Source organism: Staurois parvus, unplaced genomic scaffold (genome assembly GCF_062004578.1).
Source record: "Staurois parvus isolate SC_StPar_1 unplaced genomic scaffold, SC_StPar_1.0 ptg000675l, whole genome shotgun sequence".
NCBI classification, from domain to species: Eukaryota; Metazoa; Chordata; class Amphibia; order Anura; family Ranidae; genus Staurois; species Staurois parvus.
In genome coordinates, this window is record NW_028318471.1 from 1 (window position 1) to 23,381 (window position 23,381).

The 23,381-nt window shown below is 43.7% G+C and overlaps 1 protein-coding gene across 2 annotated transcripts in view; it reads right to left on the bottom strand.

Annotated features, from left to right (window-relative positions):
• Window positions 1-5,465: 5,465 nt before the first annotated feature.
• Window positions 5,466-23,381, bottom strand: part of PAIP2B (poly(A) binding protein interacting protein 2B) — a 63,749-nt gene continuing 45,833 nt past the window's right edge. For both annotated transcript variants that reach the window (XM_089652233.1, XM_089652232.1), the window contains 2 exons: window positions 17,760-17,936; window positions 5,466-6,916 (listed from right to left, as the gene is read on the bottom strand). In XM_089652233.1, coding sequence (XP_089508359.1) covers window positions 6,860-6,916; window positions 17,760-17,936 — 234 coding nt within the window. In that variant the 3' untranslated portion in view covers window positions 5,466-6,859. The remainder of the gene's footprint in view (window positions 6,917-17,759; window positions 17,937-23,381) is intronic.

The following is a 23,381-nucleotide window of genomic DNA, read 5'->3' on the forward strand; positions in this document are numbered from 1 at the left end:
CATTACACACATGCACTTAATCTAGCTCATGCAGTAAAGCCCAATGCCATTTTACACTCCTTCCTCTGAGTGGGGTCCGAGTACAGTTTGTGGCAATGCCAAGAATCCGTCAATTTAGAAAGCTGCAAAATGAACCTCTTCTGGCTGTATAGTGTCTCAAAAACTTGGTAGAAGGTATGTATGTATATATATATATATATATATATATATATATATATATATATATATGAGAGAGAGAGAGAGAGAGAGAGGGGGGGGAGGGAGGGAGAGAGAGAGGGGGAGGGAGGGAGGGAGAGGGGGAGGGAGGGAGAGAGAGAGAGAGGGGGAGGGAGGGAGAGAGAGAGGGAGAGAGAGAGAGGGAGAGAGAGGGAGAGAGAGAGAGAGGGAGGGAGAGGGAGAGAGAGAGGGAGGGAGGGAGGGAGAGAGGGAGGGAGGGAGAGAGGGAGAGAGGGAGAGAGGGAGAGAGGGAGAGAGGGAGAGAGGGAGAGAGAGAGAGAGAGAGGGAGAGAGAGAGAGAGAGAGAGAGAGAGAGAGGGAGAGAGAGGGAGGGAGAGAGAGGGGGGGAGAGAGAGGGGGGGAGAGAGAGAGGGGGGGAGAGAGAGGGGGGGGGAGAGAGAGGGGGGGGAGAGAGAGGGGGGAGAGAGAGGGGGGGAGAGAGAGAGGGGGGGAGAGAGAGAGGGGGGGAGAGAGAGAGGGGGGGAGAGAGAGAGGGGGGAGAGAGAGAGGGGGGGAGAGAGAGAGGGGGAGAGAGAGGGGGGGAGAGAGAGGGGGGGAGAGAGGGGGGGAGAGAGGGGGGGAGAGAGGGGGGAGAGAGGGGGGGGAGAGAGGGGGAGAGAGGGGGAGAGAGAGGGGGGAGAGAACGAGAGGGGGGGGGAGAGGGAGGGAGGGAGAGGGAGTGAGGGAGAGGGAGTGAGGGAGGGAGGGAGAGGGAGTGAGGGAGAGGGAGTGAGGGAGGGAGGGAGAGGGAGTGAGGGAGGGGAGGGAGGGAGGAGAGGGAGTGAGGGAGGGAGGGGAGAGGGAGTGAGGGAGGGAGGGAGGGGAGAGGGAGTGAGGGAGGGAGGGACAGACAGACAGGTTATAACCAGGCTGCCCTTACAGCATGCAATTGTCTCAAGTCTTTGAAGGTTGTAACATTAACCGTATCCTTCCCTGGAAACACCTGAACTTCATATTTTAGATGGGGTCCACACATTTTTGGAAATATTAGCACATGAATGATGGGGGCAGATATCACACTTCCCAATGACCTGCAAGCAGGGTGGGCACCTACACCATATTACAGGATGTCTGGCTTAGAAAATCAATCCAGCCAGCTTCAGAGCATGAGCAAATAGTCAAGTTTTTTTGTTCTTCATCAGGAGAGTGCAGTAACACGATACGACCATCTTTCACCATTACGACTTCATGAAAGTAAAAATCAGATTATCCATAATCAACTTTTTTCCACTGCTTTAATTCAGACCGATATGTAAATGTTAACCTTAAATATAACTAAAAGGCAAAAAAAAGTTTGTTTTATTATATATAGGAGTGGTGATGGGTTGGGACTATGTATTTATTTATTTTTTTAATTACTATCTGTACTGGTTAGGGAGATAGACTATGGGGTAGATTTACTAAAACTGTAAAGAGTACAAAATCTGGTGCAGCTGTGCATGGTAGCCTATCAGCTTCTAACTTCAGCTGGTTCAGTTAAGCTTTGATTGGTCTCTATGCAGAGGTGCACCAAATTTTGCACTGTCCAATTTTAGTGAATCAACCCCTAATTGTCCTGATCACCAATGTCACCAGGAAATAAAAGGGAGGGTAAACCCATAATTTTGAGTTGCCAGAGAAAGAGGATAATCTTCTAATTGGTACACTTTTTACCATGACAGAAAGGGATATTCCTCACTTGACAGACTATTCTTTTACTTCCCATAGTTTTTAGGATGGGAAGTAAAGAGAAATATCTTAACCACTAGCCTACAGGGCACTTATACCCCCCCCCCCCTTCCTCCCCAGGCCAGTTTTCAGCGCTGTCGCACTTTGAATGACAATTGTGCAGTCATGCAACACTGTACCCATATGAAATTTATCTTTTTTTTTTTTTTTTAGACAAATAGAGCTTTCTTTTGGTGGTATTTAAATCATCTCTGGGTATTTATTTTTTGCTAAACAAACCAAAAACTGACAATTTTGAAAAAAAAAGTTTGTTATAAAATTGTAAATAAGTGATTTTTCTCCTTCACGGATGTACGCTAATGAGGCTGCAGTAATGGGCACTGAAAGGCAGCTCAAATGGGTACTGATATGTGGCATTGATGAGCACTGACAGGTGGCACTTCTGGGGCCACACTGGTCATCAGGACACACTGATCATCAGTGCCCTGATGATCAGTGTACATGATCCTCTGAGGAATGCAGATTACTGGCTCTCCTCTGTCAGCGTGACAGCTCGTGGGGAGAGAAATGCCGATAACCGGCATTTCCCTGTTTACATGCAATCAGCTGTGATTGGATACAGCTAATCACATGACTGAGCCGACATCTTCGGCTCTTTCCATCGAAAGGTGATCCGCTGTGTCCGAGGGACACAGCACACCACCGATCGCCACGCTGCACACCCCCGGAGCCAAGCATGCGCGGTTATAGTGGGAAGACGTCATATGACGTTCTCCCAAAACGAGAGAACCGCCTTGTGCCCGTCATTACACTATATGGTGGGCGGGAGGCGGTTAAAGTGGAACTTAGAAGTGATCAGGACTTAATTTTCTGAATAAAGTTCCACTTTAAGAGATGTCTCTAAACTTTCCATAGTCTTTAGGATGGGAAGTGAAGAGAAATCTCTTAAAGTGGAACTTTAAATCAGAAAATTAAGTCCTGATAGATCACTTCAGACTGGCCCCCGTTTGCAGGTATAGCTATGTAAAACATTAAAAATAAGTGTCCTTACCCAGTAACGCCAGGTCTCATCCTGCTCTACACATGCTCAGTTGCTCTCTTCTTGGCACTGTGCCTAAAACCAGAGTCACTAGAGGCCAATCTACTGCCAGCCTAAAGATTTACTGTTGCTTCGGGGCTCTGGGCTTCAGCAAAATGGCAACCTCCAGCAAGAACAAACAGGAACAATGTTTTTTTCTATTATCAAGTTATCAGTAAAGTTCCACTTTGAGACAAAGCGCAAAAAAAAAAAAACCAAAAACCAACAGCGGCTTTAATCCTTCCCTACTGTAAAAAAAACAAAACAAAAAACAAACAGAAGAAACTTTAGTCTTTAGATACACTTTAACCACATCCCTGCCACCCTATAACATATGTTGCTACAGGGTGGCAGGGGTGCGCAAAATCACGTAATTTACACATGATTTTGCATTTCCGGGTAGGGGGCACGAGCAAGGCACTCGTGCGCCCTACCTGTGCTGCCATTTGTGGCCAAGTACCATCAGCGGGCAGGAGGGCTGCTTTGTTTACTAACAGTCCTCCCTGTTGGCTCTGTCACACTGCTCTGGGTGGCTGTGCACAGCACAGCCATCCAGAGCAGTGTGCTTACAGAAGCACCAACACACAGCCCCCCAGTAAAACACTCCCAGCACACAGTTAACCCTTTAATCACCCCTCATGTTAACCCCTTCCTGCCCAGTGCCATTAGTACAGTGTCAGTGCTTTTTATTTAGCACTGATCACTGTATTGGTGTCACTGGGGATTTCAGTGACACCAAGTTAGTTCCCCCCAGTGTCTGAATGCCCACCGCAATCTCACATAAAGTCGCGGATTGTCGACATTAGTAAAAAAAAAAAAAAAAAAAATTCCAGTATCTATACCACCATTTGTAAACACTATAACTTTCACGTAAACCAATTCATTTACACGTATTGGGATTTTTTTTTTTGTAGCAAAGACATGGAGCAGAATACATTTTGGCCTAAATTTGTGACAATTTTACATTTCTTTACTGGACAAGTTTAATAGCAAAAAGTCAAAAATATAGTTTCTCCAAATTTTTTTTTTTTTTTTTAATCGTGAAAAAAAAAAAAAAGCACAGGGAATTAAATACAACAGAAAGAAAGCTCAATTTGTGAAAAAAAGACGTAAATTTAATTTGGGTGCAGCGTTGCATGGCCGCGCAATTGTTAGCTAAAGTAACGCAAAAAATGGCCTGGTCAAGAAGGGGGGGGGGGGGGGGAACCCTCAGGAGGGCAAGTGGTTAAAACCATGTTTATAGACTTGCTGGGATGGATAAATAAAGGGTAACAGAAGAATGGACGATGTAACTTACCTGGGAAATGCTGCTACTGGCATCCTACCAGTGCTTATCAAAACCAAAGCCCTACAAAGCTAGACATGCAATTTTTTTTTTTTCACATAATTGGCCAACCTAAAACACTGATCTTCCCCCTTAATGGGGATTAACTAGCCCAGAAACTTGGATATGCAATCAGAACTGAAGGGAACCTAAAACAGCATAAAACTGGTATGGGTCCTATCCCTTCTATGTTATTGACCCCTCTCAGCAACATTGTTACCACATAGTTAAAGTGGTTGTAAATCGCAGACATGAAAGATGAACAAAACCCTTCCCTTTTAGTCCTCATGCACACTGGGCGATTTTACAGCGGCTGTTTTTGGCTTTTGACTTTTTTTCTACAGCTAGTAAACCCCCCAGCATGTTATCCTATGTGTCCATGCACACAGACTAAATGTTTTTTGGCTGGGGGGAAAAAAAAAAAAAAAAAAAACCCACAGGACTAGTGGGTTTCTAGTTTTTTTAGCTGTAAAACTGTGGCAAAAAGGCCACAAAACAAGCATTTTAGGACTTTTTTTTACAAAACAAAAAAACAAAACAAAAAAACGCTAACAAACGCGAATGCAAAAACGCTTAAAAAAAAAATAGCTGTGTAAAGTCACGTTATAAACCTGAGGCTTTTCAGGTTTATAACGTGACTTTACACAGCTAATGTTACCAGCGCTATCAAAATGCCCCATGTACATGGAGGCTTATGTGTCATTTCTGTCTTGTGGAAGTTTCTCTTGCAGCGGATGAAGCACCAGTTTTCCTGACACCAACAGAAATATGGTGACGGGGAGGGACATCCAGAAGATTGACAACCTCAGCTCTGCTCCTGTGAGCTGCATGAAGGGGGGGGGGGGGGGGGGGGGGGTGTCCCTTCCCTCCAATCAGCTCTCAGAGCTCTTCTCACGGAGCTCTGCAGAGTGTAATTTCAGCTCTCCGGCCCCTTGCTTTCTGAACTTTCAGACGAGCTTTATAAATCCAATACTTTGAACTGGATGGAGAGAAGCGACAACTGCAGATAAACAGATACAACTTGTTTAGGAAGATTTGTTTCATCTCTGTGTATCCCCTGAGGCCAGTCACTTCACTGGGTATATGAAAGGGTTTACAACCACTTTAAATATGAGAATAGATCAACTTTAATAAACAAAACCAGACAAGTGGTTACCAATCACAGGCACTCAACACATGTACAATGATCAGGCTGATTTATTTTTCTTTTTTTGTGTGTGTGGCCATATCACTTCATAAAAACAATACAACTGTAGAGGCAGTTTTTAAAACGTAGCTTATTTTTTTCTCTTTCTACCCACCGAGCACATTACGAGTCAATGCAGATGGAGGTGCATGCCATGTGGGCAATCAGGAGCGCCATTCCGAGAGCTCCATTTGCCATGTTTTTACAAGTGACAATGGACCATTGCGCCTGGCTTGTGGAAAAAAAAAAAAAAAAAAAAAAAAAGCTTAGACTATAGCAGGGTTGAGCAGCCACCGTGGGTCTCCTGCTCTGGAGGAACTGCAGATCTCGTGCAGCAAGCTCAACCTTACTTTGCGGCGTTTTTAAGATCAGACAAACCAAAGTTATGGTTTGGAGGCAGTAACAGACTATAGAAAAGTCTCATACTGATTTTTAACATGGCGCAGCCATGGCATGTGGGGGATGCGACTGTACCCCCTTGTAACATCACTTACCGTCAGCCACGATGCGTAGCTTAGTGTTTATGTCATACTAAATCACGCTAATATGAGAAGTCAAGGCCGATAATTCAACTGCAGCATAATTACAATGGGTACACAGACTTGATGATGATTGTGTTTGCAGGAAAATCTGAAGTCCGAGGTACAAGCTGTCGACGGTGATGTCCGGTAAAGAACAAGATGGCGCCTTTAAACTGAACACTGAAAAACCAATGGCCCTCTGGGCTGGAGAACCATCAGGGGTCTGCTCTCCTGAGTAAAGCTAAACAAAGACTTGGACCAAGTCCAAACATAAAAGAAAAAAAAAAAAAAATAAGACAACCCTAAAGCTGTGTATTTGCCCTCTGAATGGCACTGAAATGACAACAAATGTTAAATGTCCCCTAAAAATCACAAATGTTGGAATTCAGGAAACCATCTTCATGCTGGAAACTACAAACACATCTTCCTGTAAAATGGTCAATGAAAAAAAAACGGATGACTGTCAAGGGATGGGAAAAAGAAAAACAAAAAAAAAACAAAAAACCATGATTTTAATTACGATTCTTCCATGTTGTTTTCGCTTTAAATACGACAGCAGGTGGCCTTCTGATGAAAACGGAGCCCCCGTATTTTAAAGGAAAAAAAAAAAAAAAAAACCAAGTCCAACAAGCATACCACCGAATTCTATGCTGTAAAGGGGAGGGAACGGCTATACGCCTGAAGAAAAACATAATCCCACATTTAAGGTACTCGAGTCACAGTGTCGAGTTAAAGCATCGCTATTAACCACCTCCCCAAATAATCCCCTCATTTTTGTGCAGCTTTATCCTGAAGGTATAAGGAACAGTCTTTTTGTGTATTTTTTTTTTTTTTTAGTTTTGTTTTTAAAAAGTCGCCTGTAACGTTCAATACTTCACTCCTGGAACAAACTCCTTTGCGTCGGGATTCAGGGTACTTTTGCTCTAAAAGAAAAAAAAAAAAAGAAAGAAAGGATCAAAGACAGAATGGCGTTTTTAAGTCCTGATAAACAGTAAAAAATTATTTCAGTATGTATTTTTACGCTGGTGAACAAAAGCAAAAGCTCTGAAAAAGGGAGTTTGTCTCCCGAAGTGCGTTAGTTTACCTCACCTAGGGTCTACCACCACTTTGGACTGTCATTACGGACTCTTCATGTCTGTTCCTATCCCCCTTTGGTTTGTGAGTATGCATTTATATGCTTCCTAATAAATTCTTGGTTTACTACATTAATGCACGAAGAGAGTGCGCCCTGTTCTGCTTTTGTTCACCAGTATCAAGATTTCCCGATCTTTAACCTCCCTGGCGGTATTCCCGAGTGTAGCTCGGGGTAAAATTTGAGTACCAAGAGCGGTAACCCCGAGCTACACTCGGGAATACCATGCGGCGTTGCTCAGGGAGTCCCTGCAGCACTTACCTTGTCCTTCGCTCCTGCGATGCGTCCCCTGCAGCGTCCCCGGCCATCTCCTCCGGCTTCTGTGTTCCGGTCCCTGTGATGTCGGGACGTACGGCGGCAAAGTTGAAATTTTTAAAAAATGTCATTTTTTTAAAAATGATTATTACATAGTAAAACATTGCTGTTTCAATGCATTTCACATACATTTTGTCCCTACTGGTTTGTCCGGCGCCCTGCCTACATCTTAACTGTTCTTTCTGCCTGGAAACTTAGAAAAGTCCACGGCGTCCAAATAGCGTCCCTTTAGGTCAAAAGCGGTTTTAGACCGGCTAGAGAACAGCGATAGTAAATTAGAACCACTTGCAGAATTGAGTGATAATGATTAGTGGGGGAAATTCGTCATCAGACACTGAAAACTATTTTGCGACTTTGCTCAGCGATGTGCGAATTTGCCTCTGTATTTCAAATTTCAGTGTTTTTGGTTTGATTACATTATTGAATTAAATTTATTATATTTTTTATGATTATTTATTAAATTATAATTTATGATTTCGTGTTTCAAGTTTTATCATACCCGGGATGTTTACTAGACTCTTGTTCGGACAGATTTCAGTGAGTTATTCCTAAAAATTACAGCCTACAATAAAAAAAACTACATATTTCCATGCAAAAAAATGGTACCGCTTTCAGCACAAAAAAAAAAAAAAAAAAAAAAAAAAAAAAAAAAAAAAAAAAAATCGGAAATAATCATACTGCAGAGGAGGTTAAGGGCTGCACTTCTACGAATGACAGTTTCGGTTATAGTCTGCATGAAGATCTGATTGCTGGTTTCATTTGAATGTATTTTTATGCAGCTGCTCTTTTCTCCATTACCGACTTACCACATCTTGTTCTGCATGGTGTCCCATGAGGAAGCGGCCATCTTGGTAGGGAGGCAGGGCTTTGCTTCCTCATGCCAGAGCTGCCCTCCCCGATGACTGGGGTGGGAAAGAGAAAGCCACTTGCCTCCTGGAGCGATTTTCATATTTTTACACACATTAAATCTGCATTTTTTGCCAACCAACACCCTGCTCAAAAAGTATATATGAAGCAGAGACCTATGAGAATATTATGATAGTGGCAACTATTTCTAAAATACATATTTTCAGAGTAGTAAAAAAACAAAAACCAGTTAAAGTTTAAAGCAAATATTAAACCTTTTTTTTTTTGGTAAAATATAAAACCTGAGGTTGCGTCGAGTAAATAGATACCAAACATGACTCTCATAATGATGCTATATACGTGGTGCAATTTATGTTTACATACACGTGCGAATCCTATGCTGTATTTTATATGAAGTGTGTGTACAGTGGTGTTTAAACAAAAAAATAAATAAAATTTAAACAAGTCTATGTGGCAAGGTGCTCCTTAGCTCCTAAGTTAAGCAACAAAAGAATGCTTAACTTAAAGCAAACCAGCCAGGACTATAAAGTGGATGAACCACCAACCTACTTGCAGAGCAGCCACTCACCTCCAGACATCCAAATGCAATTTTCAGAGGAACCCAAAACAAAAGTCTCTTACTATGGAACATATTCCAGAGGTCTGATGTCTGCATTGTGGCCCACTGCCCCTTAAAGCGGTTCTAAAGGCTGAATGTTTATACCATCATGCATTTTAGGCATGAAGGCTAAAAACGTTTTTGCATCTGAATGAATGGAAAGCATTCTGTTTGGCGCCTGTGCCAAGTGACTGATGACCTGAGTTCACAATGCATGGGGCTGGCTCAGCACAGGACCGGAAGAGATCACTAAAATAGCCGTGTGTACTGCAATGATTTCCAGCTTTCAGGGGTATCACACAGGTATGGTATATACTGTACATATTTACATTGTCCAAGCTAGACCAATGTAACTGTAAAAATACCCATACCTGGAATTCATCTTGAATGATATACCACAGCTTTGTGAACGTCCCCTCATCTCTATATGGAATGCAACTCATATACAGACGGTGAGAAAAGCTCAGTCTCGGTTTTTTCTAGTCAGGTCAGACTTGAATGGAAGACTTAAACTAAGAGGAGCAGTGAAGCAGTTACATTAACCACCTCCCGTCCGGCCGTTGTATATAAATGGCCAGACGGTGGCAGTGCAGGGGCGGGTGGCTGTTTATAAATGGCCTCCCCGCACCCTAGGAGCACGCAGCACCACAATCCAGTTCCCGCTGTGTCCCCCGGACACAGTGGAACACCGATCATCGGATGGGACCTCTGTGTGAGGTCCCGATCATGTGATCACTAATTAACCAATCAGTGATCACATGCAGAGTAGTAAGCAAGATGTCACTTGTGACATCATTGCTTACTACGTGTGAAATTGTGAATAATCACAGAGGTCACATGGTACAGGGCTATTCACAACAGCCTTGTACCATGTGACAAGCTGTGACCAATCACAGCTCACTCAGTTCTCAATGGCTGAAGGAATGCAGCCAGAGAGAAGGAGGAATGATTGCTTTTACAACCTTTATGGGTGTAAAAGCAATCAGTGTAAAAAAAAAAAATCTTCACCACCCTTCATAAGTAGTACAGTGTCACTATGGTGACACTGTACTGCTAGGGTGACAGTATGTAAAAAAAAAAATCATAAATATAAAAAAAGTAAAAAAAAGGTTTAAAAATTATAGTTGGTTATAAACTAATTTGGGTTATTTTTTTTTACTAAAAAGATAACAGAATAAATGTTGGCCAAGATTTATGATTAAATACTATTTGTAACATTTTATAAAAAAAAAACACTTTTCAAAATTTTTGGACTTTCATTTACATAGCAAAAAAAAAAAAATCCCAGAGGTGAAAAATACCACCAAAATAAAGCTTTATCTGTCTCAAGAAAATGCAAAGAAATTCATATGGGTACAGTGTTGCATGACCGCGCAATTGTCATTCAAAGTGTGATAGCGCTGAAAGCTGAAAATTGGCCTGGACAGGAAGGGGGTAAAAGTGTCCGGTCTGGAAGTAGTTAAAAAGGCACTTCAAGTTGTAACAGCTAAAGCTTTTTTTTTACCTTAATGCATTCATTCAATGAATGAAAGGTTAAAAAGGGGAAAAAAAAAAAAAAGCCCCCCCCCCTCCCTTAATACCTGAGCCCAATCTCAATCCAGAGATGTGCACGAGAGCAGCGGCTCTCTCCCTCCTCACTGGCTCAGAGACAGCAGCGGGAGCCATTGGCTCCTGCTGTCGTCAATCACAGCCAGTGAACAGAGAGAGGGGCTGGGCTGTGCTGTGCTCTGTGTCCACAGAGCCTGCTTTGTATCCATAGAGTGGGACTCGAGAGGACACACTGAAGTGCCTCCGCAGGGGAGAGGAGCCAGGAGCGCCAGCAAGGTTCCCAAGAAGAGAAAGATCGGGGCTGCTCTGTGCTAAACAATTGCACAGAGCAGGTAAGTGACTTTTTTTTTTATAATGAATAACTATCACTTTAACCCTTTCACCGCCAGGTCCATATGTCATACGGACTGGACAGCAGGGGGTTTTATACACAATCAGTTGACTGCAGCCACCGTGATTGTGTATAATACTGACAGGCTGACTCCTGCCTGTCAGGTGGAAGAAGTCAGGCGACACAGCCGCCAAAACCGGTAACCCCTGCTGCCCCATCCCCGCCATGTATCCAGGCCCCGCTTGCCCAAGGTGCCCCATGGATCTTTTAGACCCTGCATGTCTCACAGAATCTGTCGCCTAAAAATCATCATAGTGGAAGAAAAAAAAAAACAAAGAAAAAGGTTCTACGTTTTTGTTTTCTGAAATTCTGTTTCCTAGACCTTTGTGGTTCTATTGTGCGACACAAAAATTGGTACTAAAACTATTTTATTCTCTAGGGTGTCTGCTGTCAGAAAATATAGCGGGGGGGTTTGTGTAATCTTAAGGCCTGAAATTTTTTTTTTTTTTTTTTTGCACACGTTTAAAAAAAAATTAAGTCTCTGGCAGCGAAAGGGTTAACGCAATATCAACGACAGTATTTGATCATTTGCACCAGTGGTCTCCAAACTGTGGCCCGGGGGCCAGATGCGGCCCTTTGGACACTTTTCCTTTCACAGATAATGACAATGGGGCACTAGTCCTCCCACTGACACCAACGATGGGGCACTAGTCCTCCCACTGACACCAACGATGGGGCACTAGTCCTCCCACTGACACCAACGATGGGGCACTAGTCCTCCCACTGACACCAACGATGGGGCACTAGTCCTCCCACTGACACAAACGATGGGGCACTAGTCCTCCCACTGACACCAACGATGGGGGCACTAGTCCTCCCACTGACACCAACGATGGGGCACTAGTCCTCCCACTGACACCAACGATGGGGGCACTAGTCCTCCCACTGACACCAACGATGGGGCACTAGTCCTCCCACTGACACCAACGATGGGGCACTAGTCCTCCCACTGACACCAACGATGGGGGCACTAGTCCTCCCACTGACACCAACGATGGGGGCACTAGTCCTCCCACTGACACCAACGATGGGGCACTAGTCCTCCCACTGACACCAACGATGGGGCACTAGTCCTCCCACTGACACCAACGATGGGGCACTAGTCCTCCCACTGACACCAACGATGGGGCACTAGTCCTCCCACTGACACCAACGATGGGGCACTAGTCCTCCCACTGACACCAACGATGGGGCACTAGTCCTCCCACTGACACCAACGATGGGGCACTAGTCCTCCCACTGACACCAACGATGGGGGCACTAGTCCTCCCACTGACACCAACGATGGGGGCACTATTCCCCCCACTGACACCAACGATGGGACACTATTCCTCCCACTGACACCAACGATGGGGCACTAGTCCTCCCACTGACACCAACGATGGGGCACTAGTCCTCCCACTGACACCAACGATGGGGCACTAGTCCTCCCACTGACACCAACGATGGGGCACTAGTCCTCCCACTGACACCAACGATGGGGCACTAGTCCTCCCACTGACACCAACGATGGGGCACTAGTCCTCCCACTGACACCAACGATGGGGCACTAGTCCTCCCACTGACACCAACGATGGGGCACTAGTCCTCCCACTGACACCAACGATGGGGCACTAGTCCTCCCACTGACACCAACGATGGGGCACTAGTCCTCCCACTGACACCAACGATGGGGCACTAGTCCTCCCACTGACACCAACGATGGGGCACTAGTCCTCCCACTGACACCAACGATGGGGCACTAGTCCTCCCACTGACACCAACGATGGGGCACTAGTCCTCCCACTGACACCAACGATGGGGCACTAGTCCTCCCACTGACACCAACGATGGGGCACTAGTCCTCCCACTGATATCAATGGGGCACTATTCCTCCCACTGACACCAACGATGGGGCACTATTCCTTCCCCTAATGCCAAATAGGTGATTTTTTATTGCCACTGATGGCAGGAAAATCTCTACTCCCAATGGCCTACAGTCTGGCCCCCCCTAAAGTCTGAAGAACAGCAAACTAACCTTTTGTTTAGAAAATTTGAAGACCCCTGCTCTACACTAAGCAACTTGGCCAATTACAAAAAAGGAAATATTACTCACCTGCCATCTTCCCAGAGCACTTCAGCCTCCAACAGCAATGGTCATTTAAACTGCTGTGGTTCCTTCCATCACCCCTTATGTCACACACTGCAGTAACGAAGGAGGTTAGAGGAAGGAACTGCAGCAATCAGTGGGTTACACAGGCATACGCACATCGGAAAGTGGTATTACCCAACAATGATGGAGGCTGCAGAGCTGAACAGGGGTAAGGCAGGAGACATGGGCCACTAGAGAGGTGTATATTACGGCCTCTATTGCAGAAAACTGTTTTTGCAACAGGGACACATTAAGCTGATCAGATCCATAGAAACATACAGTTCCTTTTAAGTCCAGCACTGTAAAGGCCTGATCTGTTTGCAAAAGAACTGCTGCTTTAAATTCTGATGTTCATGGTTTCTCTCCTCCTTTGAAGTGAGAGGGACTTGTGAGAAAATGCATGCGCTCACCAATGTAATCTTACACCTACATGGCATTAATTTACAGACAAAGCCCAGGCCTGCATATATAAATAGCAGTGCCCTTTATCATTGGTGGAAAGGTTTGGTCTTTGGATTTCAGAGTGAACAAGGATGGAACCCAGACAACAGCAATTTGGCATTCATATAAAGGCTGGCCATACAGACAGAAACAGGAATTAAATATATTTTTCTATGAAAATGAACTTTGGGAGAGAGGGAGAGGGTGAGAGTACATACCACACACCTCCATTTGTAGGCGCTATAAAACTTTCACCTAAACCAAGCAATTTACATGTATTGGGATTTTTATTTTTTTTTTTTAGCAGACAGGTAACAGAATACATTTTGGCCTAAATTTATGACAAAATTAATTTTTTTTTGGATACGTTTTACAGCAAAAATATTGTTTTTTCAAAAGGGTTGGTGTTCTCTGTTTATAGCACATAAAATATTTTAAAAAAAAAAACGCAGGATGACAAATTTATGTACAGCGTTAAACTGCACAATTGTCAATAACAGGACCGTATCGCAAAAAATTGCCAGGTCAAGACGAGAAGTAAATTCGAGGGCCATAGTTTGTTAACTCTAAACCGATATACCTATGTTGCCTATGGAAAAACTATGGGTATCGCAGTCTTTGACCATTTCCTGGGTGCCCAACTTTGAGGCTTGACATAGTATTTACTTAATGCAACCTCATCTTATATTTTACACACAAAAAAAAAAAAATTAGGTATTGAGTATGCACCAAAACTCATTTAGTGCATTTTTTCCAGGCAATATGCGAGTACTTTTGTTGTGATAGATTTGTTAATAGTTTATTATATCTTTTCATGTGACAACACTTAAATGACGCTGTTATACAAGCTGTACACTCAGTACTTTACATTGTAGCAGTGTAAATTTGTTGTCCCCTCAAAATAACTCAACACACAGCCATTACTGTCTAAACTGCTGCCAACAAAAGTGAGTCCACCCCTAAGTGACTAGGTCCAAATTCACCAGAGCTTCACAGGTTGCCACTGGAGTCCTCTTCCACTCCTCCATTACAACATCATGGAGCTGGTGGATGTTAGAGACGTTGCGCTCCTCCACCTTCCATTTGAGGATGCCCCACAGATGCTCAATAGGGTTTAGGTCTGGAGATATGGTTGGCCAGTCCATCACCTTTACCCTCAGCTTCTTTAGCAAGGCAGTGGTGGTCTTGGAGGTGTGTTTGGGGTCATTATCATGTTGGAATACTGCCCTGCAGCCCAGTCTCCGAAGGGAGGGGAACCTGCTCTGATTCAGTATGTCACAGTACGAGTTGGTATTCATGGTTCCCTCAATGAACTGTAGCCCCCCAGTGCCGGCAGCACTCATGCAGCCCCAGACCATGACACTCCCACCACCATGCTTGACTGTAGGCAAGACACACTTGTCTTTGTACTCCTCACCTGGTTGCCGCCACACACGCTTGACACCATCTGAACCAGATCAGTTGATCTTGGTGTCATCAGACCACAGGGTATGGTTCCAGTAATCCATGTCCCTAGTCTGCTTGTCTTCAGCAAACTGTTTGCGGACTTTCTTGTGCATCATCTTTAGAAGAGGCTTCCTTCTAGGATGACAGCCATGCAGACCAATTTGATGCAGTGTGCGGCGTATGGTCTCAGCACTGACATGCTCACCGACCCCCCCAACCCTTCAACCTCTGCAGCAATGCTGGCAGCACTCATATGTCTATTTCCTAAAGATAACCTCTGGATATGACGCTGAGCACGTGCACTCAACTTTTGGTCAATCATGGAGAGTCCTGTTCTGAGTGGAACCTGTCCTGTTAAACCGCTGTATGGTTTTTGCCACCGTGCTGCAGCTCAGTTTCAGGGTCTTGGCAATCTTCTTATAGCCTAGGCCATCTTTATGTAGAGGAATAATTCTTTTTCATATCCTCAGAGTTCTTTGCCATGAGGTGACATGTTGAACTTCCAGTGACCAGTATGAGAGAGTGAGAGTGCTAACACCAAATGTAACCCACCTGCTCCCCATTCACACCTGAGACCTTGTAACACTAAATGAGTCACATGACACCGGGGAGGGAAAATGGCTAACTGGGCTCAATTTGGACCTTGTCACTTAGGGGTGGACTCACTTTTGTTGCCAGCGGTTTAGACATTAATGTGTGTGTTGAGTTATTTTGAGGGGACAGCAAATTTACATGTTATACAAGCTGTACACTGACTACGTCACATTGTAGCAAAGTGTCATTTCTTCAGTGTTGTCACATGAAAAGATAGAATCAAATATTTATTAAAATGTGAGGGGTGGACTCACTTCTGGGAGATACTGTATGTATGTATACATACATACACACATACATACATACATACATACACAGTGGATATGAAAAGTCTACACTCCCCATTAGAATGTCAAGTTTCTGGGATGTAGAAAATGAGACAAATAATTTCAGAACTTTTTCCACCTTTAATGTGACCTATAAACTGTACAACTCAATTGAAAAACCAACTGAAATCTTTTTTTTTTGGGGGGGGGGGGGGGGGGGGGGGAGTAAACATATGGTTGCTTAAGTGTGCCCACCCCCTTATAACTGGGGATGTAGCTGTGCTCAGAATTAAGCAATCACATTCAAAATCCTGTTAAATAGGAGTCAGTACACACCTGCCATCATTTAAAGTGCCTCTGATTAACCCCAAATAAAGTTCAGCTGTTCTAGTAGGTCTTTCCTGACATTTTCTTAGTCACATCCTGCAGAAAAAGCCATGGTCCACAGAGAGCTTCCAAAGCATCAGAGGGATCTCGCTGTTTCAGTCAGGGGAAGGGTACAAAAGACTTTCTAAGGCATTAGATATACCATGGAACACAGCAAAGACAGTCATCAAGTGGAGAAAAGATGGCGCAACAGTGACATTACCAAGAACTGAACGTTCCTAAAAAATTGATGAAAAGACGAGAAGAAAACTGGTGTGGGAGGCTGCCAAGAGGCCTACAGCAATATTAAAGGAGCTGCAGGAATATCTGGTAAGTACTGGCTGTGTGGTCCATGTGACAGCAATCTCCTGTATTCTTCATGTCTGGGCTATGGGGTAGAGTGGCAAGATGGAATCCTTTTCCTACAAAGAAAAACATCCAAGCCCAGCTAATATTGCAAAAACAAAACACATCTGAAGTCTCCCAGAAGCATGTGGGAAAATGTGTTATGGTCTCATGAAACCAAGGCTGAATTTTTCGGCCATAATTCACTGCACATCACCAAAAGAACACCATACCCACCGTGAAGCATGGTGGTGGCAGCATCATGCTTTGGGGCCGATTGTTCAGCTGGAACTGTGGCCTTAGTCAAGGTAGAGGGAATGATGAACAGTTCCAAATACCAGACAATATTGGCACAAAACCTTCAGGCTTCTGCTAGAAAGCTGAACATGAAGAGGAACTTCATCTTTCAGCTTAACGACCCAAAGCATACATCCAAATCAACAAAGGAATGGCTTCACCAGAAGAAGATGAAAGTTTTGGAATGGCCCAGCCAGAGCCCAGACCTGAATCGGATGGAAAATCTGTGGGGTGATCTGAAGAGGGCTGTGCACAGGAGATGCCCTCACAATCTGAAAGATTTGGAGCATTTTTGCAAGGAAGAGCGGGCAAATATTGCCAAGTCAAGATGTGCCATGCTGATAGACTCCTCCCCAAAAAGACTGAGTGCTGGAATCACATCAAAAGGGGATTCAACATAGTATTAGTTTAAGGGTGTGCACACTTATGCAACCATTTCATTTTGTCTTTTTTTAGTTTTACTTCCCTCCACCTAAAAGATTTCAGTTTGTTGTTCAACTGAGTTGTACAGTTTATAGGTCATATTAAAAAGGTGGAAAAAGTTCTGAAATGATTTATCTTTGTCTTTTTTTTACATCACAGAAACCTGACATTTTAAAAAGGGGTGTGTAGACTTTTTATATCCACTGTATAATACACATACACCCACCCTCCTAGGACAAGACAGCTGCGTGAGCCCTCATTTGCAATGGGAGCTGGCTATGGTTCCTCAGGAAGCCACAGCCAGCACCCATATCCAAGATGGCAGCACCAGGGACGTGACACAGTAAGGAGAGAGACAGTGATGGACTCAATTTCAGATATTGATATTTAGAGTCCGGAGCTACAGTGTTTGTGGCTGCTAACTAGCAAACGGATGTTGCTCTTCAAGAACATAGAAAACACATCAAATATTACTTTACAGTAAATGAAATGCCAACTCCAAATATGTATCCAAGAAAAATACACCAACTGTAAAATGTCCAATTGCCAGAAATCTGTTACATTCAATTAGAGCCAGTCTCAACAGCGAATGAAGGTAAAACGTACCAAGATGTCCTCTGTACTATGAGTGTCGTTGACTGTGAGACCATTTAACTGCTGCTGCAACTGCCCGACACCCTGCGGCAAGTCACGGGAGGGAATGAACCAGTCTTGGTCTTCCTCGTCCAGCATTTCCTGGAAGCAGCGGTCTAGAAACTCCTGCTCCTGTAGCTCCTCTTCCACCTGAACAGGAACAAGAAAGAAAAATGACAAAAAGCACAAGGATGTCCATTCAGTGTCTAAAATCCTTCATGTTTTTATTTTTCTTTGACCCTTTCCAGGCAGCGGGCCTTTTAAAAAATGTGTTTCCTGATCATGTGATCAGTAGTCTACCCCCACCAACTGCTGTTTGCCTGGAAAGGTCAGTGGCAGCAAGGTCATAGTGCTGAGAATGCCAAGTGAGCATCCCTTCAGTATAGAACAGGTGCCAGCTGTACACGTGGCAGCTAGGTGGTAATGCCCACACCAGAGCTGCCACATATATTACAGCCAGGGTTAATAGAGTGGGCAAGAATAAATACTTGTGTCAAAATTTGCCATCCTCATTGGGGGGCTTCCCTTCACTTCCTACCCATTTGACGCCAATGCAAGCTACAGGAAGAGTGGGTGTCACTGGGACGAATAGCACAGCCAGGAATACAACATCATAAGTTCTAACCCTTTCCCCTTTTTTCCCCCCATAATTTCCTGTTCAGACAGAAGTGTAAAAAAATTTCCTTTACAAGGACAAAAAGGAAAAAAGTTTTTTTTGGGGGGGTTTGAGAACTAAGTGATCAGAGCAGTTGTGAGAACTCAGAAATCATGTGAACAAAGAGCAGGACTGTCAGTCAACGCTGTCTGCTCAGCACCCCTGCGCTCACTGGAGTGCTGGGCTGTGGAGGAGAGAGCGGCTGGCTCAGGCTTTCAGTGGCTCGCTGAGAGGCTGAGCCAGGAGCAGCTCCAGACTCTGGGGTGGATCCCGACTTTGAAGTCGGGATCTTTCCCCAGCTTGGACCGGATGACCGTTGTCAGCTGTCGGATGAAAACGGGATTCCATGGGTCCCTTTTCCACCATCAGAAGATGAAACAAAAAGGGAACAGACAAGGGCGACACATGTGCTACATTTATTTCTATTCTGATGCAATCAGTCCAGAGTCCCCCCTGCTGGGACAATCAGAGGGTGCCCATGTGATAGACAACCTAATCTCTATGAATTAGGTTGTGTGTGGGATACAAATCATAACTCAGGACTGATTATATTTTGTTGTAATTTATCTCAAGCTTACGTATGTGCCAATCCTTGCTTTTAGTTTTCCATACAAAGCCACATGTTAAAGGCCTCATGCACACTGATCATTTGCCCAGCAATTCTGAACACCTTTACTCTTGGCAGGAAGAAAAGCAGCGTTAAAAACTCACTTAATGCCACATTTTCTAACACGTTTAGGCATTCATTCAATTGGGCAGAATGTTAATTTATTTGGGCCATAGAAATGAATGCTCAAGCTTTAAACAAGCCTAGCGCTTAAGCGCGTTTAAATGCGCACTGCTGCTCCTGAATGTGCTGGCACTTTTTTTCCCCCCTCTGAACTCCCATGTTAGCCTGTCGTTGCACATACAGGGATTTAAGAGGAAGAAAGGGAAATAAAAAAAAAAATCCAAACGCCCTTAAAAAGTGACAGACACACACACTTGGATTCAGGTGTACCAATCACCTCCATGGCCACAGGTGTATTAACCCTTTGAGGACCATAAGATTACGGAACGCCAAAAGAATCAATTTTTTGTTTTTAAAATTCGTACACTTCAGTTGCTGTAACTAAGCCATTTCATGAAAATTGGCAAAAGCTAGATCCATTTGTTGATAAGAACTAACATTCTGACTCAAACCCAAAAAAAAAAAAAAAAAAAAAAAAAAAAAAAAAAAAACGGTCGCTCTCACCTCAGCAAATTCTAGCATGGTATATAACCATGAATATTCCCCAGCAACTGGTATTACAACAAAGTGGAAGCAACTGGGAACAACAGCAACTCAGCCACCAAGTGGTAGGCCACGTCACATGACAGAGCGGGGTCAGCGCATGCTGCAGCACACAGTGCGCAGAAGTCACCAACTGTCTGCAGAGTTAATAGCTAAAGACCTCCAAACTTCAAGTGGCCTTCAGATTAGTACAACAACAGTGTGTAGAGACCTTCATGGAATGGGTTTCCATGGCTAAGCAGCTTCATCCAAGCCTTACATCACCAACTGCAATGCAAAGCGTCGGATGCTGTGGTGTAAAGCACGCCGCTACTGGACTCTAGAGTAGTGGAGACGTGTGACCAATCACGTGTCTGTTTGGCAATCCGATGGACATGTCTGGCTTTGGCGGTTGCCAGAACAGTACTTGCCTGACTGCATTGTGCCAAGTGTAAAGTTTGGTGGAGGGGAGATTATGGTGTGGGGTTGTTTATCAGGGGCTGGGCTTGGCCCCCTAGTTCCAGTGAAGGGAACTCTTAAGCCATCAGCATACCAAGACATTTTGGACAATTTCATGCTCCCAACTTTGTGGGAAGAGTTTGGGGATGGCCCCTTCCTGTTCCAACATGACTGCACACCAGTGCACAAAGCAAGGTCCATAAAGACATGGAGGAGCCAGTTTGGGGTGGAGGAACTTGACTGGCCTGCACAGAGTCCTGACCTCAACCCCATAGAACACCTTTGGGATGAATTAGCAAACACACTTGTTTGCTTCCCTTTTATTTCACTAGTGCCACGTTACGCATTGGTTTTTTTTTTTTTTTTTTTAAGATTAGATCGGTTGGTATATTTTATGGCCCCAATGTTAGCTGACGTATTATTTTTATGAAAGGTTACTGATTAGAGCGCTGCACAGAGTATTTTTTTTTTTAACACTTCATATCTGTAATTCAGCTGCAGCCCTGTATATTGAAGTACACGTCTTATGACCAGACAACTCAAACATGAAGGACAGGCAGGTAAACATAGGCAAGTGAGCCTCAGGCTACACTGGCTGCTTGAACATAGCAGATATGAAATACTTCTATGCACTATTTAAAAGGCAAAGTTCACCTTTTGGGAAAAAATAATAAATGCATAGATTTCTGAAAAAAAAAATAAAAAATTGTGCATAATTTTTTCCCCACAGGAACATGGACAGCATAGCACCCATGAACAGTAGATCGCAGGTGCAATATCAGGCTCCTGCAGACACTCAGTATAGCCGACTGCCTGTACTTCATATATGGACAGTTTCTGAAGTCCAGGAATATCAATGAGGTAGGAGCGTCCACCAGCACCATCACAGTTCATTGACAACTACAAAGCATCTGTCGCAATGGAAGATGGTACTTGTAGTCCACTGATTGGAGTGAGCATTGGAGGGGCAGAGCAGAGCGGAAACTGATAGTCCCTGTTCTGTACTCAGAACAGACCCGAGAACCAAGTGATCAGCGGACCACGATGGCTCAATCTTCGGTGTAGAGATGGTGGGAGACCGATCGGATTGATACGGAATATGAATGTTAGTTATTTTTATTTCCTTCACGTCTCTTAATATTTAAAATTAGTTTTAACTTTTGCAAAAAAAAAAAAAAAAGTTTATAAAGTCATACACTGCTTAACCATTTGCCGCTTGCCCTATGGCTGAATGGCGGCTGGCAAATGTCAACAGCGTTCTGGGTGGACGCCATATGGCGTCCTCCCGCACATGCGCAGATCGCGCTCCTGCAGAGCCGCACAGCGGCGCAAACTGTCACCGGCCGTGTACCTCGGACACGGCCGATGACAGATCTGAGTATCGGCCCCAGTTGCCGGTACCATGTGACCTGCTGTGACCAATCACAGCAGGTCACATGACAGTTGTATACAATGGATGGCTTCATTCATGCCATCCACTGTATACTAGTGTCTAGCTGTGAATGGTCACAGCAGGTCACATGCACATGTCATGTGATTAGCTGTGGCCAAATCACAGCTAAGCACAAAAAAAAAAAAAAAAAAAGCCCTGAATGAATCGATATCATTCAGGTAAATGCTTGCTTATAGCAAAGTAATTCTTTGCTATAAGCAAATTGTGTAAAAAAAAAAAAAAAAAAAAAAAAATACTGATCACTTCCCCAAAGTAGTACAAGTAGTACAAAGTAGTACAATGTTACCATAGTAACATTGTACTACTTTGGTCATAGTGAAATGAAAAAAAAAAATCTTTACAAAAAGGGAAAAAAAAAAAAAAATTAAAAAATAAAATATATATATTTTTTTTTCATACTGTCACCAGTGTCCCTGATCACCGCCATGCCAGTTATATGATGACGCTGTACTGCACTGGTGGCAATATGTAAAAAAAAAAAAAAAATAGTGAAACTAATTTTTTTAATTTTTTCATTTTCCGAAAAATGCCCAAAAAAATACAACTTCAAAAAACTCGCCATGCCTCTTATGAAGTACGTCGGACTGTCTACTCTGCAAAAAGGGGTCATTTGGGGGATATCTGTACTGTTCTGACATTCTGGGACCTCAAGAAATTAGATTGGCTGTCAGTACTTCAGGATTGATCAATATTCAGATCTATCCCATAGTTTGTGAACTCTATAACTTTCCTACAAACTAAATAATACATCCTAATTTGGGTTATTTTCACCAAAGACATGTAGCAGAATACATCTCGGCCTAAATTTATGAAGAACAATTATTTATTTGCAAACTTTTATAACAGAAACAAAGCAAAACATGTTTCAAAATTTTTGGTCTTTTTTTGTTAATTTAGCAAGAAATAAAAACCCCAGCGATGATTAAATACCACCAAAAGAAAGCTCTAGTTGTGTGAAGAAAATGATAAAATTTTAGTTTGGGTACAATGTTGTATGACCGCGCAATTGTCATTCAAAGTGTGAGCGCTGAAACCTGAAAACTGGCCTGGACAGGAAGGTGTAAAATTGCCCGGTATTGAATTGGTTAATGAATAAAGGTGTTCCAGTAAAAGGGAATCTGCCATGACAAACACAAGGGCTAAAAATGAAAAAAGTTTTTGTATATAAAAAAATGCTAGCTGCCTGGAGGTCACGTTGACCTTCTTGTCTCAATACTTGGAAGTTCATAACCTTGGCATGTCCTACCTACTTGTTCCAGATGAATGACTGAAGTACTGACTGGCACAGGCTCAGCATAAGAACTAAGCAAACATTTTCAGAAGGCAGTCAGCAAATGCAAACCTGTACTGTTCTCATGACTGGCTAAATGTAGAATTCTGGGATAAACCTAACTACATTTAAAATGCTCCCTCCTAGCACCTACACTGACTAACCACTGCAAGAAAGATGTACATACTTACCTATTTTCAGCTACGGTCATGGAATGCGGTTCCCCTGTGTCAGCCAGCAGCAGCAGCTGCAGGGGAGGGGAAAAGGAGCCGACGATGAATGGGCCATGGAAGCCCTATGGGTGATGTCACCACTCCAGGCTTGACCAGCCATTGTCAAGCTCTCTACCCTCTCCCCTGCAGCGGTTTCTGGCTGACACTGGGGACCACTAATCTTTCTTACACAAGTTTGTCAGCATGGGTGTTAGGAGGGGGAGGAAGCATTTTAAAATTAGTTAGGTGTACCCCAGAATTCTATTTTAAATGCAGGCCACTGGGGGGGGGAAA